The sequence below is a fragment of the Oncorhynchus masou genome, chromosome 22, assembly GCF_036934945.1.
Source record: "Oncorhynchus masou masou isolate Uvic2021 chromosome 22, UVic_Omas_1.1, whole genome shotgun sequence".
In the NCBI taxonomy this organism is placed as follows: Eukaryota; Metazoa; Chordata; class Actinopteri; order Salmoniformes; family Salmonidae; genus Oncorhynchus; species Oncorhynchus masou.
The window spans coordinates 51,016,237-51,032,230 of record NC_088233.1 but is presented as its reverse complement, the minus strand read 5'-3'; the positions used below and the strand labels follow the sequence as shown (position 1 = coordinate 51,032,230).

General features: G+C 42.2%; 1 protein-coding gene across 1 annotated transcript; it reads left to right on the top strand.

Moving 5' to 3' along the window:
• The first annotated feature begins 569 nt into the window (after positions 1 to 569).
• On the top strand, positions 570 to 14,434 carry snx1a (sorting nexin 1a). Its single transcript, XM_064930525.1, is given in 16 exon segments — positions 570 to 786; positions 4,306 to 5,182; positions 5,839 to 5,975; positions 7,822 to 7,885; positions 8,211 to 8,254; positions 8,356 to 8,497; positions 8,718 to 8,796; positions 9,038 to 9,113; positions 9,499 to 9,612; positions 9,846 to 9,939; positions 10,140 to 10,345; positions 12,102 to 12,245; positions 12,747 to 12,827; positions 12,930 to 12,954; positions 12,957 to 13,000; positions 13,280 to 14,434. Coding segments are annotated over 16 exon segments (2,304 nt in total). The 5' UTR covers positions 570 to 660; the 3' UTR covers positions 13,331 to 14,434.
• The last annotated feature ends 1,560 nt before the right edge of the window (positions 14,435 to 15,994 follow it).

Here is a 15,994-nt window from a genome sequence, read left to right as displayed (position 1 = left end):
CGGCGTTATTTTGGTTGATTATTCGTCAAGAATATAGGCAAAATGTTATTATTGACAAATGAAAGAGTTGCTACATCTACTATCAATATAGCATTAAAATAGTTTTCCAGATTGTATTTTGGCGAATATTTTTCACGGTGTGAATGTTGGGTCATGATTGAGACAACCTGGTTCAATTTAGGTCCCAAGGAAAGACCAGTTGAGAACCACTGTTCTTTGTATTGTATTGAGCTCCTGGGTGGCGCAGCGGTCTAAGGCACTGCATCTCAGTGCAAGAGGGGTCACTACAGTCCCTGGTTTGATTCCAGGCTGTATTGGTTGTCCTTCAAAATAAAAGTGCTTATTTGAATACATTGACATTTTAATTCAATGCTCCATTAATAGCATAGCAATGACAATTTGAAGAATACTCTTGCAGGAACCCAAGGGTGCTGGGGGTGGGGGCGTCCATGCAAAAACCAATGGGATAATCGAGGGGGGATGTTCATGAAGGAACCAATTGGAAACTCGGAGAGGGAGGCATTCCTGCAGATGCAGGAATGCCCCGAATTGTAGGCTGCACTTGCACACCATTGTTTGAGCCGGTAGGTGGTGTTATTTTTTTCTGCCTCCCCTCAGTCTCAAAAGTTTTATATGATGCTGTCTGTCTGTTTGCGTTGAATGAAGATGGCGACCAGTTCAGAGCGTAGTCCCCCTCCCTTTCCCGAGGACCTGGAACCGGAGCCTGACGAAGTTGGAGACCAAGACAGTGATGACGGAGAAGACATTTTTCTTGGCACAGTGAGTGTCTGTTGTTGATTTCTTACTAACGTAAATATTTTGTCTAGAAAACTCGGCACTCCCCGGGTTGTTATCCAAGTAGCTAGCTACTGTAGCTGCCAAACATTGCTAACAAGGGCCTGTGAAATCCATTGGGTTCATTGACACGAAGCTGTTAGTTGGCTAACTAGACGGATATGCATTAACTGGCTAACTCTCGTCTCCGGAGCAGCTAACGTTACCCCGGAGTATGGCGTGTCCTACCGTTAACTTACCCCTTCAGGTCCAAATACATGTTATTTTCAGAGGTAGACTGGCTCTGGCAGCCAAAACAGCCAAATACTCCATATAAACGTGAACCGATGTTCAATTGCGATACGGTTCTAGAAACATAAAACCCTTTACTTTCAAATCACATCAAAATAATTTCACAAATACTAAATATACACTCACTGTACACTATTTAAACCTGCTATTACAGTTGCAGCCAGAATTATTTTTCAGTCACAACACGTTTCTGGCGGCCTTCCACACAGGTTAGGCGTTCGGAGCATGCTAGATAGACGACCACTTGTGCTAGTTAGCGGTCTTCCCTAAACACGCGCTGTAACATGGAGATATGGCGGTGTGGTAACATTAGCCCTAGATCTATAAAAGGTGTGTAGTCATTTAAACTTTTAGTTCAACGTTATTTCTCGCTGATATGAAAGATGCGTTCCTTATGTTTGCAAAACCGTACCGCAATAAACGCAAGCTTTGTGGCTCTTACAAAAGTCCCCCGGGGAGATGATACTGTACCTTGATCAATAGTTAGGTAGGGTAAACCCTTTTGGTGGATTTTCTGGTATATCATCGAAATAAATAAATCGCAGCACGTTTTTGGACTCATTCAGCAGTGTTTACCTGAGTACAATACCACAATAAATAATATTGAAAGTTCCATTTTATATTCCTAAAATTTATGTTGAAAATGACGCTGTAGCTGCGTCCGGTTGACAAGACCTAATGATAATAACCCGATGTCAAAACATTTTTTAAAGTGTCCCAAGTCCTTAACCATTTGCGCTTTGTTACGGGGGTCACCTAAACAGAAACTCAACATTGACAAAAAAATCAATTATCACGTTGAAATCAATTGCACGAGAGATGAGGCTGCAAGTCCTATTAAAACTATCGCTGCTCAAAAAAACACTCGGAATTTGAAGGTAGCGGAAGTGGATACTGAGATCGAATCGAGCAAAGTTGGCGAATACGAATGTTCGGAATGGGCAACAGTAGTATCGAAATCTGGAACAAAAAGGAAATAGTCTAAAATTGGAGTGGGCTATGCGTGTATGAATGATGATGAATCACTTCTTGTTGGGATGCATATGTGGGAGACCGGTTTGAGTGGTTGGAAATGTGCGTTAGGAAAAGTGTAGTCTGTCAGTGACCAGGAGTGGTCTTGTTTTTGATTAATTGTGTTTCTGTGGAACAGAGGAAGATTGCAGTGGGCCTCAAAGAATCCAGGACAATATACATTTTGTGTTTTGAACTTTGGAGTAGAGCACCCTTCAAAGGAGTCATCTCAGTGGTGACGACAGATGTTTAGGTTGAATACCTGAAGAGAATTCCTGGTGTGGTTGGTGCCCGTCGTCTGACCTGCTGGGTGAATAGAGAAAGCGGAAGTTTGTCGGTCCTGTTGCTTTTTGATTAAGAGAAAATACCTAGCATGTGAAGCTTGGTTTAAGTAAGATGCTGTAAGAGCTTTTCTCTCCAAACTACTTCAGTGTAATAATTTATAAAGGATTTGGCCAAGTATGTGCAGACACACTGGGGCAGCAGGTAGCCTAGTGGTTAGTGTTGGGCCTGTAACCGTAAGGTTGAATCCCCGAGCTGAAAAGGTAAAATCTGTCGTTCTACCCCTGAACAAGGCCCACCGTTCCTCGGTAGGCCATCATTGTAAATAAGAATATGTTCTTAACTGACTTGCCTAGTTAATTGTGAATGTATATGTATTAGTTATTTATATTAAGCATGTGTAGAAGGACCATGGCGTTGCAATTGTGACGTCAGCACAAGAACGGTTTGTCAGCAGCTTCGTGAAATGGGTTTCTATGGCCGAGAAGCCGCATAACATCACGCACACAGCCAAACGGCGGCTGGATTGGTGTAACGCTTTGAGCAGTGGAAACGTGTCCTCTGGAGTGAAGAATGATGCTTCACCATCTGGCAGTCCAACGGATGAATATGGGTTTGGTGGATGCCAGATGAATGCTACCTGCGTCAATGCATAGTGCCAACTGTAAAGTTTGGTGGAGGAGGAATAATGGTCTGGGGATGTTTTTCATGGGAAAGGGCCTTTCCCAAACTGTCACAAAGTTAGAAACACAGAATCGTCATTGTATGCTGTAGAGTTAAGATTTCCAGTCACAGGAAATATTAACGCTACAGCATACAATGATGATTCTGTGTTTCTAACTTTGGCAGCAGTTTGGGGGCTGCCCTTTCTTGTTTCAGCATAACAATACCCCTGTTTACAAAGCGAGGTCCATATCGGTGTGGAAGAACTTGACTGGCATGCACAGACCTCCACCCCATCGAACACCTTTGGGGTGAATTGGAATGCCGACTGCGAGCCAGGCCTAATCGCCCAACATTAGTGGCCAACTTCACTAATGCACTTGTTGCTGAATGGATGCAAATCCCCGCAGCAATGTTCCAATCAACTCCTTAGTAATGCCCATGGTTTTTTAGAATAAGATGTTAGATGAGCACGTGCCTACATACTTTATAGCTGCATTCTAAGTGCTGTGACCCCCCGCTCGCTCGTAAGACAACCCATGATCTACACAACCCATGATGTGGATTTATCCTGACAGTGGAGTAGTTTCCTGAAAACATTTGAAAAGCTTTGGTTTTGGAGTGAACTGTCCCTACCTGCTCCATAGCTCCACTGTTTTAGATTCTTGTGCAAACTTTTCTAAAAAAAACACTTGTCGGTGAACCCAACAGCTTTGTCAGCTAAATTACTCACTCAGGGTGTAGGAGGGCAAGGCAAGTTTGAGTATAGGTCACACCCTGGAGTTTGCACATGTCAAGTGAACCTCATATTGCTGTAAAAGTACAGGAAGGGAGGCTAAAGCTCAGCCTCCAGTCATGTGAGTCTCAGATGTGGCCACATTCTCACTACCAGGAAGTTTTCCATAGAACCCAAGTTTTAATTCTTCAATCAGGCTTCTGAACGCAATCTTTCATTCCTGGAAAAACAATGAATTCCTCCTCTTAGAAGTTGTGGTAGACATGTATTTATCTGTGTAGACCTGACAGACGTTTTATGTTATTCCTGGTAAGTTCTCTCCCTGTGCAGTTAGACTCATTTTGATGTGGAATAGTTGTATTTGTTTTAAGTATCTTTGACTCTTATAATGTAGTTTGAGTGGAATTCACATGGATGTTAAATCAATTGTAAAATGTGACAGAGACCTGAGTGTCTTTGCTGTTGTTGCTGCTGCAACCTTGCTTATTTGCATGATTTGAGAAATGCTGTTCTTTCTTCATCTCCAGGATAACCCATTGGAGATAAAGATGGACCCTTCGCTGTCTGCAAGTGACATCGCAAGTTCAACCAAACCACTGAGTGAAGCATCTAGTCCTCCAGTGATGGACCTCCTTAGTGAACCAGCAAGCGAGGCATCTAGTGCTCCAATGGTGGACCTCCTTATGGAACCAGCAAGCGAGGGATCTAGTGCTCCAATGGTGGACATCCTTAGTGAACCAGCAAGCGAGGCATCTAGTGCGCCAATGGTGGACCTCCTTATGGAACCAGCAAGCGAGGGATCTAGTGCTCCAATGGTGGACCTCCTTATGGAACCAGCAAGCAAGGCATCTAGTGCTCCAATGGTGGACCTCTTTATGGAACCAGCAAGCGAGGCATCTAGTGCTCCAATGATGAATCTCCTTATGGAACCAGCAAGTGACGACTTAAAGGAGCCTCCCAAACCTGACATCGATCCATTGGCTGACATTATCAACGACACTCCACATAGTGAAGTCAAAACACCGGTTGCTGCGATGCCCCAGGAGCCACCGAGCGACCTCTTTGACGATGAGCCTAGCGAACTTTTCGCTGAACCACGACAAAGTAACACCGCCAAGCAACAACAAACTAGCATCTTTGATGAACCTGATGAGGACCTCTTCAGCGAACCACTGGGTGAGGCCTCGAAGAAACCCCAGAATGATTTCTTCAAAGAAGTACTTGCACCAGTGGCCAAAGCTAGCAATGTCTGCGGTCCTCTGAGTGACAACTACAATGAGCACCCCACTGATATATTCACTGAGGAGGCTATCACTACTCTCCCTAGTGCAGTCAGTACTGTTTCCATCAACTCCAAGACCAACGGAGTCCACTCCGATGAGGAGGAACCTGATATATTTGCAGGTAAGAATTTACAAATCATTAATCATACATTTCAAATTATACATTTTAATGTGCTATATTTGCTGAGTGCTTGAAACAAGCAGTGAAATGAACAAAAACTGTGTGTGTGCAAGCCATTAGGGCTGATAAGGAAACTGCTGTCTCAGCATTGTGCCATTAGGAAGAGGAAAGCTGGAACCGGAGTGTCTTTTGCTGACCCCTCACTCACATTAATAAACAGACAGAGTAGTACCTTCCTGGTGTTGATCATGAGGAATGTGGCCTCTCTCACGTGGACTCACCTGACTAAAAGACTGGAGTGAAATATCTGTCAATCTTCAATTGATTCTCCCATTGGCTTTTCTACCACGGACTCAGAAAATATTGACAATATGATTTAGTCTGGAAGAAGAGTGCTGTTGTCACTGTTCCCTGACAGAGACAGTGGCTCTATTGTAGTCAGATCTTCCAGACCTTTGAGTGAGTTTGTGGCAACCAGCATGTTTGACAGGTAGAGGAGTACTGATGCAAAGAAAATAAACAGGTTTGGGGTAAATTGGATATGTGGGAATTGACTCCAATTAACTTAAATCTGAAAAAGCATGACTGTCTCCAATACCATGAACTTTTAGTCTTACGACCCTCATCGCTCTTTTTTTTCTGCTCCCCTCTTTCAGAAGCCACCGTAGAGCTGTCTCTGGACAGCCCTAGGAATGACAGGAAAAAGAAAGAGGCAGCCAAGCCCTCTGCATCTGCCCCTGCTCCCTCAGTCTCAGCAAGTGCTTCCAAACCGCAACCCAAGACCCTGGAGGAGGTACAGTACATTACAGTACGGTACAGAACTGCAACTAAACCAACTTTTGTATTGTTAATTCGATTTCCGTGGGTGCGTATACATTGACCTTAAGGGGTTTTAACTGCTCATTCACATGTGTTCACTCCCACAGAGCATCCCAACATGGGTATTCAGTGTTGTACAATTTACAGGTCATTCAAAATACAGCTGTACATGCTTTTCTTCCACCACCTTGGTTATGTCAATTGACTCAGTCAAGTGTGTATTTGGAAGAGGTGTGAACTCGAGTCACAAATTTGACTTGATACTCGACATGATATGAACTTACTTCAGACTTGAGTCTCTGTGGATTACTCTACATGCATCAAGACAATAGCCGCAGCATCCCACTTGCAAAAAAAAAACGTGCTAGTGAACCTCACACTCAGTCCTCTGATTGGACCATCAAACTGTCAATCAGCACAGGTCATGTGAGCTAGCGCAGGGTCAAACTGAATGGGGAATTTTTCTATTTAAATTCTTTATGTATGTGTGTGGGAAGGTTCTATATATATATATATATATAACCTTCCCAGCTCTGCAGATTTTGCTGCGAAGAAACAATCATTAGATCATCTGTTTTAGTACTGTCCATATGTAGCTTGTTTTTGGTCACCGGTCGGGGAATGGCTGAAGAATTGCAACATTTACCTGGCGCTAACTCTTCAGATAGCACTACTGAGTGATCTGAAAAGTCAATCAATCAATAATATACTTTTAATAATTTACAACCTGTAGGAATTTAGTAAGGTTCAGAATGTTTGTGAAACAACACAGTTGGAAAAATACAAGGCAAATAGAAATCCAATATGGATGGTGTTAAGAGATAGCTGGGAGTGGTTGAATGGAGCTGAAGGGTGGAACTAATAACAAGCTAACTAATGTAAAACATACCGTGTCCATAAAACATATCGTGTCTGTATATAGGTTCAGAACTTTTGTGAAAGAAATAGATTGGCGAGGTTGAGGTTCGAGGACGGAGATGAGTAAAATCAAACAAAATATAACTATTGTAAAATAGACTGTGCCCATAAAATGTCTGTATATGTGTGTGTGTATATATATATATATCACCCCCCCCACATTGGAGAAAACTAGTGAACAACAACTCTTAAGCTTCTACTTCCAGCTTCTTCTTTTTTTAATGTATATTTTTAAAGATGGAAGTAGAAGCTTAATAGTTGTTCACTAGTTTTCTCCAATTTTGGGGGGGTGGTAGGCGATGTGTGTACAGTACCAGTTAAGGAAATCAGTCATTTGCAATACATTTACTTAGGCCCTAATCTATGGATTTCACATGACTGGGAATACAGCATCTGTTGGTAACAGGATAAAAAATAGAAAGTAGGGTTGTGGCTCAGACAACCAGTCGGTATCTGCTGTGACCACCATTTGCCTCATAAAGCGTGACATCTCCTTTGCATATAGTTGATCAGGCTGTTGATTGTGGAATGTTGTCCCACTCTTCTAATGGCTGTGCAATGTTGACATCTGTGGCATTGTTGTGACAAAGCGGCACCTGTGTAATGACCATGCTGTTTAATCAGCTTCTTGATATGCCACACCAGTCGGGTGGATGGATCATCTTGGCAAAGGAGAAATGCTCACTAACATTTGTCCCTGAATGTCTGGGATCTTTAATTTCAGCTCATGAAACATGGAACCAACACTTTTTTAAAAAAATGTGTTCAGTATAGTTCTTATTCTAAATTGTCTGGCTCCAACAATACAACATCGCTATTTTGTATGTGAACTTGTTGTGAAAACATTTCAGATAATGGCCATTGACTGATTTGAATGACCATTTTGTCTCTACCATATGCAGTTGGAAGAGGAGGTTGAGGATAAATTCGAGCTGAATATCTCAATAACCAATCCAGAGAAAGTTGGTGAGTTTCACTACATTTCACCGTTTTCTTCCTTCTGTGAACATGACACCTATTATGATGAACCCTGCATCAATGTTGTCGTAAAAATAAACGGCTTCCTCATTCTCTCAATGCCTGCTTCTTCTCTTTTCCTGGTTCCTCTCCTTCCTTTCTCTGAAGTGAGAGTGAAGGGCGTACCCATATCAATGTAATACGTGAAGGTCCTATTTTTTTTTTAACAAAAGTAACACAACAATTAAAGGGGTCAAACCAAGAAGTTTAAAATTGATGTTGGTTTTACCCCTTTGTATAATTGTCCAGTTAATAATTGTCTTTCATTCTACAGGGGATGGCATGAACGCTTACATGGCCTACAAAGTCTCCACACAGGTAATATCACTGCAATCAAATAAACATTTAGTGGACATTTAGCCTTTTCCAGTTCAGTGTCTTTACCCCTTAGCTAACACTTTGCATCTCCTCTCTTATAGACCACGCTGCCCATGTTCCGCAGTAAGACGTTCACAGTGCGCCGGCGTTTCAGTGACTTCTTAGGCCTTTACGAGAAGCTCTCAGATAAACACACACTGAACGGCTACATTGTGCCCCCGCCGCCTGAGAAGAGCATTATGGGTAATCTATAGTATACGCATAATTTGATACCTTGAGTTAATGTCGCTTTAGGCAGCAAATCATTCATAGTTTCTCAATGGGGGCCATGCATTTTCCACCATTTTCCATTGTCAAAGGATCAATTTTGGTTCGTGGGTCTTTGACCTATTGATGTGTTTGTCCTGGTTTTGACCATTTGTATGTGTGTTTTAGCCTAATTGATTTGTCATGTTTCGGACAGGCATGACTAAAGTCAAAGTGGGAAAAGAGGACAACTCGTCGGCTGAGTTTGTGGAGAGGAGGAGGGCGGCTCTGGAGAGGTAGCGAATGGGCTTTCCTCTTGAGGTTTCCTGTATTGGCAAAACGGTGAAGGGTAGCAGTAGACTTGGAACCGTGATAGTATAACTTGTAGATGAGCACTTTTTAATGAGCCATTGCATAGGGACTTGGTTGTGAAGGTAGTATGCAAAAAGTTGGGAGGTCAATTAGAAGTTTGGACTAAATGACCCCAATGTAACTGTAGTGAAATGTTTAATTTGTTCGGTTTTGTCATCCCAAAAGGTATCTGCAGAGAGTGGTGTTCCACCCATCACTGCTACAAGACCCTGATGTCAGAGAATTCTTGGAGAGAGACGATGTAAGCTTGGCGTGTGTGCGTGCACCACCCTCACACAAAGATACTGTCTGTCTATCCACACACGAGGTGCTTGCCCTGCACATGACCCATTTAATGTCTCAGGACCCTGCTGTCCCATTTTCTGTTAAAATGCTTGACAGGCTTTCTGTTACATTTTCACACGCTAAGTGATAAATATTGTTCAGACTTGTCATCCATGTGTGCATCGGGGTCTGATTCAAGAATTTCAGAGCGCCGTCCATTTCCAATTAAGATTTTTCCATATGTGAATTTGTAGCCATTTCAATTGACCACAAGAGACCTGACTGCAAAGCGTTTTGCTACGTTGTGCACAAATGAATGCGACCCTGATGTGACTTTCTTAAGGTGTGTTTGTGTGTTGTAGATGCCCAGGGCTCACAACACCCAGGCTCTGAGCGGCGCCGGCTTCCTGAAGATGATCAACAGGGCTACAGACTCACTCAGCAAGATGACCATCAAAATGAATGAGTCGGACGTGGTGAGTCTCCCTCCACTGACCACTGTGATACACAGTCTCTGTTTGACTGGGTGCGTTCATTTTACCTCACCTGTGGCCCCAGTGGCGGAGTGTGCTTATTTTAAAGTGAAATATACACCCACCCAGGTGAATGGACCCAGCGTCACTAAAACGAATGCACCCACTATCTTGCACAGTAGATACAACTGTTGCGGCTCTAATGTGCGGTTGCCTGTGTCATGCTGTGTTACCAGTGGTTCGAGGAGAAACTGCAGGAAGTGGAGGCTGAGGACCAGCAGCTGAGGAAGCTCCACATCATGGTGGACTCTCTGGTTGGACACAGGAAAGGTACGGTACAATGGAATACAAGTGTTTTATCGGACAGACTCCGACAGACACACAGGGCTATAAGCAGTGCATGGCCACCTAGTGTGTGTGTGTGGAATGGAAATATGTCTTCTTGCTGTCCCTTTTTCCCACCAAACTACACACACACACAATGGGCTTTAAGTGGCACATGCTTAACTCCCCCGCTCTACTTCCCCCAGAGTTGTCGGTAAACACGGGTGGCTTTGCCAAGAGCGTGGCGATGCTGGGCAGCTCGGAGGACAACACGGCCCTGTCCAGAGCCCTCTCCCAGCTGGCCGAGGTGGAGGACAAGATGGAGCAGCTGCACCAAGAGCAGGCAGCCAGCGACTCGTTCTGCTTCGCCGAGCTGCTCGCCGACTACATCCGCCTGCTGGGATCTGTCCGGGTACCTACAGAGAGTCAATGGCATAACATAGGCTGTGTCTGAACATGTTAAAAGCTGTTAAATCCTTATTTCCTTGTCCTTTTTTCCTCCAGTTCTTTCCCCTTTCTCAAAGCATATTGGAGGAAGAGGTTGGTGGTAAGGGCACTTTCAGAGTGAGGTATTGAGGGAAAAAGGATGGAGGAAGCGATTTGATTATGACTACGGCTGTTGCGGTGACCGTATTACCACGACACCGGTAGTCATGACATGACCGCAGTAAAATTCCATGTGACCGTGGAGTAATCTCCTCTTATGCACTCTGGACATGTTGGTAGTACCCAACTTGCTAATGACCATCAAGTCCTAATGACCTGGTACTCTTTGCTCTATTGTCCCTCTAACCACTCTGACATCAGTGCAAATGCAATCGAAAATGACATCAAACACTTACCTCAATGAGGTTATACAGCAGGTTGAAACGCTATAAAACATAGTCGTTGTGGATGTTTCAAAGCATAACAACAAAGCCAAACAAACAAATGACATTAGTAAAGATTAAATTGAGGATAGTCTGATGGGTGAAAATATGATCACTTGATGAGAGAACAGCTGAGGTGAGGAACGGAGCACGAGCTGCTTTTTTTTTCTAACTTTCTCAAATCATCAATAGCCTTTACTTGCATCAGGCAGCCCATATGTTTTGATTTCTAAAGACATTAAGGTTCGTATCATTCACAACTAAAGTTGCCAAATACCTCTAAATCTAGCTGAGGAGTATTTCTGTCTAATTAATTCCCTTTTGTGGGGGAAAAACTCATTCTGATCAAATCAAATTTATAAAGCCTTTCTTACATCAGCTGATATCTCAAAGTGCTGTACAGAAACCGAGCCTAAAACCCCAAACAGCAAGCAATGCAGGTGTAGAAGCACGGTGGCTAGGAAAAACTCCCTAGAAAGGCCAAAACCTAGGAAGAAACCTCGAGAGGAACCAGGCTATGAGGGGTGACCAGTCCTCTTCTGGCTGTGCTGGGTGGAGATTACAACAGAATATGGCCAAGATCTTCAAATGGTCATAAATGACCAGCATGGTCAAATAATAATAATCACAGTAGTTGTCGAGGGTGCAACAAGTCAGCACCTCAGGAGTAAATGTCAGTTGGCTTTTCATAGCCGATCAATCATTGAGAGTATCTCTACCGCTCCTGCTGTCTGATAGGCTGGGCCTGGCTCCCCAGTGCCCAGTTATGGGAAATCCATAGATTAGGGTCTATTGAAGTTATTTAAATTGACTGATTTCCTTTATGAACTGTAACTCAGCAAAATCTTTGAAATTGTTGCATGTTGCGTTTTATATTTTTGTTCTGTATTCAATAATGGCACTGGACTTTAAGCATTTCTTAACAGACCTATGGCATGGAGTATAGCCAGATAACATTCAGTAGGCTAACTCATTCTGTTCTTCTGAAATGCATTCTCTTTGTGTTTCTTTAGACCTGACTAAAATAAATGTATTTTTTTTGATCGTGTATATTACTTTTTTAAATGTAGATGTTCCAAAGGCGTGGAGGCCTGGTGAAGCTAAACGTGCTTGGTAATTGACCATTAATTAACGTGAAACCGTCAGTCTTTTTGCATGACACTAACTTGGCTGACAAAATGTAAGCGACTGCCACAGCCCTAATAAGAGTAATGTTTTCCGACGCAGCTATAGGCAACACACCATAATAACTGTCACCCTGAGATGAGACCGTTAAATGGTGTGCGTTTCTGTCCTCAGGCCTCCTTTGACCAGCGGATGAAGACGTGGCAGCGCTGGCAGGATGCTCAGAACATGCTGCAGAAAAAGAGGGAGACGGAGGCCAAGCTGCTGTGGGCCAACAAACCTGACAAGCTGCAGCAGGCCAAGGATGACATCACTGAGGTAGCGTGCTGCCCGACACCTGTACTACCCCAATACCTTCTATCTCTCCGGGTTGTGTTCATTAGGCACCAAATGGAAGAAAACAAATTGAAAAGGGAGGGAATACATAGACTTTTTGAATAAATAAAAATGTAATGGATTTTTTGTCGCCAAGCATTTTCTGAATCGTATCTTAATGTCTTAAATACACGGTCAGGAAGTTCTGTCCCCTGTTGCAAACAGACCAAGTACATACACAAATCACGTGACACACAAGTCACTGTTTGACTAATGCCAATAAAATGCACCTGCTCCTCTTACTTTCAGTCCTCTAAGAAGTGATGGCATCATTTTTTACCAGAAATTAAACTCGCAGATTGTGCCTTTCACCCATTTCCCACCACTAGCGTGTTTCTTAACATTGATCCCTAGGATCCACTGTGTGTACTGGATTTGACTCCAACTGTACACATTGGCATACATACCAAATGTGCCTCCTTTCTCAACTCCTCTCTTTCCTAGTGGGAGGCCAAGGTGACTCAGTATGAGAGAGACTTTGACAGAGTGTCAGCTACAGTTCGCAAGGAGGTGCTCAGGTTTGAGGTAAAACATTTTTATTTGAGGGGGGGTGGTGGTTAGGTGCTGGATAAGATGGAGAGAATAGAAAAACAATGTATTGCTTGTCTTGTCATTTTTTTCTAACAGAAAGAGAAGGCCCGTGATTTCAAAAACAGATCATCAAATACCTGGAGTCTCTGCTACAGTCGCAGCAACAGGTAATAGTTTCTGCTCATTGGAATAAACCTGGGCCTGTATTCATAAAGTGTCTCAGAACATGAGTGCTGATCTTGGATACATTTAGCCTTTTCATATGGACAGGGGTATTTTATCCTATTTAAGCACATGTTTTGAATATGGACCCTGCTAAATAAAGACTGGGTCATTACATAACGCATGAGTTATTTGGTATAAGAAGGCAGTTTCCAATGGTAAGAATATCTGAATTGTTTTGGGAACATGGGTGACAATGTTCTTGTACTTCTCCCTCTTTGTAGCTGATAAAGTACTGGGAGGCATTCTTGCCAGAGGCAAAAGCAATTGCGTGATGGAGTCCGCCAGCCAATGGAAAGAAAGAAGAGGAGGCGGCCTTTTTTTATACACTTTACCTCTCGCCTATAAACCAAGAAAATAACCAGAGAGTGCGCTGCAAAGGGAAATTTGATTCGATTTTTAAAATCATCCTAAACCTATAGCGCTTCATTCTAACTGTTGTATTAATAATTGTATATTTTCATTTAACCTTCCACATATATTTTCTAAATGGTGAAAACAAACTTTAGCTCTTTTGTGATGGTATGGATGTGTGTGAGGGCTGGGTGTCCAACTTGCGTATGCAATGTTAATGATTCCATTAGTTCCCACTTCAGAACAGGAGAAATAATTGTTCTCAGTGCAACATCCTTATATTAACAATAGGAGATTTTTTACACATTAGCATTGTTAATAATTCACAAGAGTGCCCATCGCACACATGACACACGAGGCAGAGTTTCTGGGGCTTTCAAGGGGATCTAGTTGAATTAAATGCCCAATTCCAAATCAAACACCAGCACCTTACTCCCCATGCACTTCTTAAGAATCAAGATAAAGGATTGGGTATAAGTAAGCAATAATAACACAACATCCACCTAGTCTTCCAAAAGGCTTGGTGTTGTTGCTATTGTGGCTGGGGGTCCATTTTGAATTGAGTCAAAGACACATGTGGATCCACATTCAGCCTGTATAATTTGGGAGGATCTTTTGAGATGTCTAAATTTCTACATTTTGAGTCAACTTTTTTTGTGTTATTATTATACATGATCGGTTCAATCACTGTGGACATGACATCAACCCTCCAAAATAAAAGTCAAGAAAATAAGAACCAAGGTTGATAAGTGTGAAAAATAATGTAAAAAGTTTAAACCACGTCAGTAACTGTTAAAAGTACTGCTGGTCCACATGGAATGCACGTTAATTTCAATGGAAGCTGTCTTTATAACAGTTATTGTAGATTGTGATTAATTTGGATGAATGGCATCGGATTTGGGGGAAATTAAAATGTTTCAGGGAAATACTCCTACATCAAAAGGGCAATCAAATCTTCTCAACATGCATTGTAGTTTTCACTTTGCATGAGGAACTGCATCCATTAAAATGATCACTTACCTGTATTCTTTGTGGAACAGAGTTGTTACAGGTTGTTACTTTCCCAGAATGAAAGGTAGTGGGTCTTTAATTCAGTAGACTAGCTACTAATACAATTGGTTTGGCCATTCTGATTGAATGAAACTTCCTGGACCTTGGGCAAGCTGTTGATCATGATTTAATGGCTCAGATTAGCGCCATGTTTAGGTTATATACATATGACTAAGTCTATTTTTCAGTGCTTATCAATTAGTCTAAGAACATGGTCCTCGGGACGCTTGGGTCAAACAACACCTGTTAAGATTAAAGATGCCCATAATTGTAGTAATCAAGAGAAACAAGCAATACTCAATGTATGAGATTTTGGGATGTAAACCATCCACCTGGGAGGATGCTAGAGACTGATTGTTTAGCAACAAAATGACGCGTGCGCAGCTATGGTGCAAAACAGATGGGGTTGGTTTAGATTGTTGACATGTAAACTTTATTTTTGTCTTCAATGTTTATTGAAAACGAATACATTTGCACGATGAGCACTCAAATCCATCGTTAGTTGTTGGTTAGCTATCTAGCATATACGCAACATCAAAATACCTCAAGACATGGTATCAAGAACAAGTTGAAACGAGCCACCTACGATTCTCCACAAGCCCCATTTGAAGCGTGCGCATCGTTTGACGTGAGCTAACCCTTCTATAGTGCAATTCAAATGCTTCTTCTAACGTGTTGGGATGCATTTTATTTTAGAGCATACAATATACCGAGAGAAGTTTCTTCTATATCTGTTTATGTAAACCATAGGCCAATACACACACGTTTCTTCCATCGTTGTATTGCCACTTTAAGGGGAGAGACCGATCATTGGTTCAGGCAGATATAACTAAATCAACGTTGTACTTTTACATATAAGGCGACGAATTTCAAACACTCAATGCTGCTGTCAAATAAATTATAATTTTGTTATGACAACCCTATTAATCGATCCCACTTCTAACATACATTTCTCTATTTTGGATTAGCATTTTTTTTTCGGTAATGGCTACACAGATGATACCTAATGGGGACGTTTCATTCTCGTTGGCAGCTGACACCAGAGTTAGTTTTTTTTGAACTGCCGTAAATTATGGGAAATAAAGTTGTTTGAAGAAAAGAAAGTCGTCGTCAAATTCCCCGTTATTTATATGCCCCTTCCATGTGCAATACTAATAAAAGGCTACTGTATTCTCGAGGTCCTGTGGTAAAGCATTGGCCCACGTGTTCTGTCTTAAAGGTCCAATTATACTCTTCATCAAATAATTTCTGGGTAACAATTAAGTACCTTGCTGTGATTGCTTTTGACCATTTTAATTTAAAACCATTTCTCAAGCAATCGTTTTCCTGGGACTGTCTGAAAGTGGTCTGAGTTGCTGTTATTGGCAGAGATGGTGATGTCTCCAGGCAGTCCAAAAGCTCCATCCAAGTTTTCAAACAGCTCTTACATTTAAAAAGGCATTTTCACAGTATTATTCCAACCTCTGTGAAAATATACACTGAGTGTTCAAAACATTAGGAACGCCTTCCTAATATTGAGTTGCACCCACTTTTGT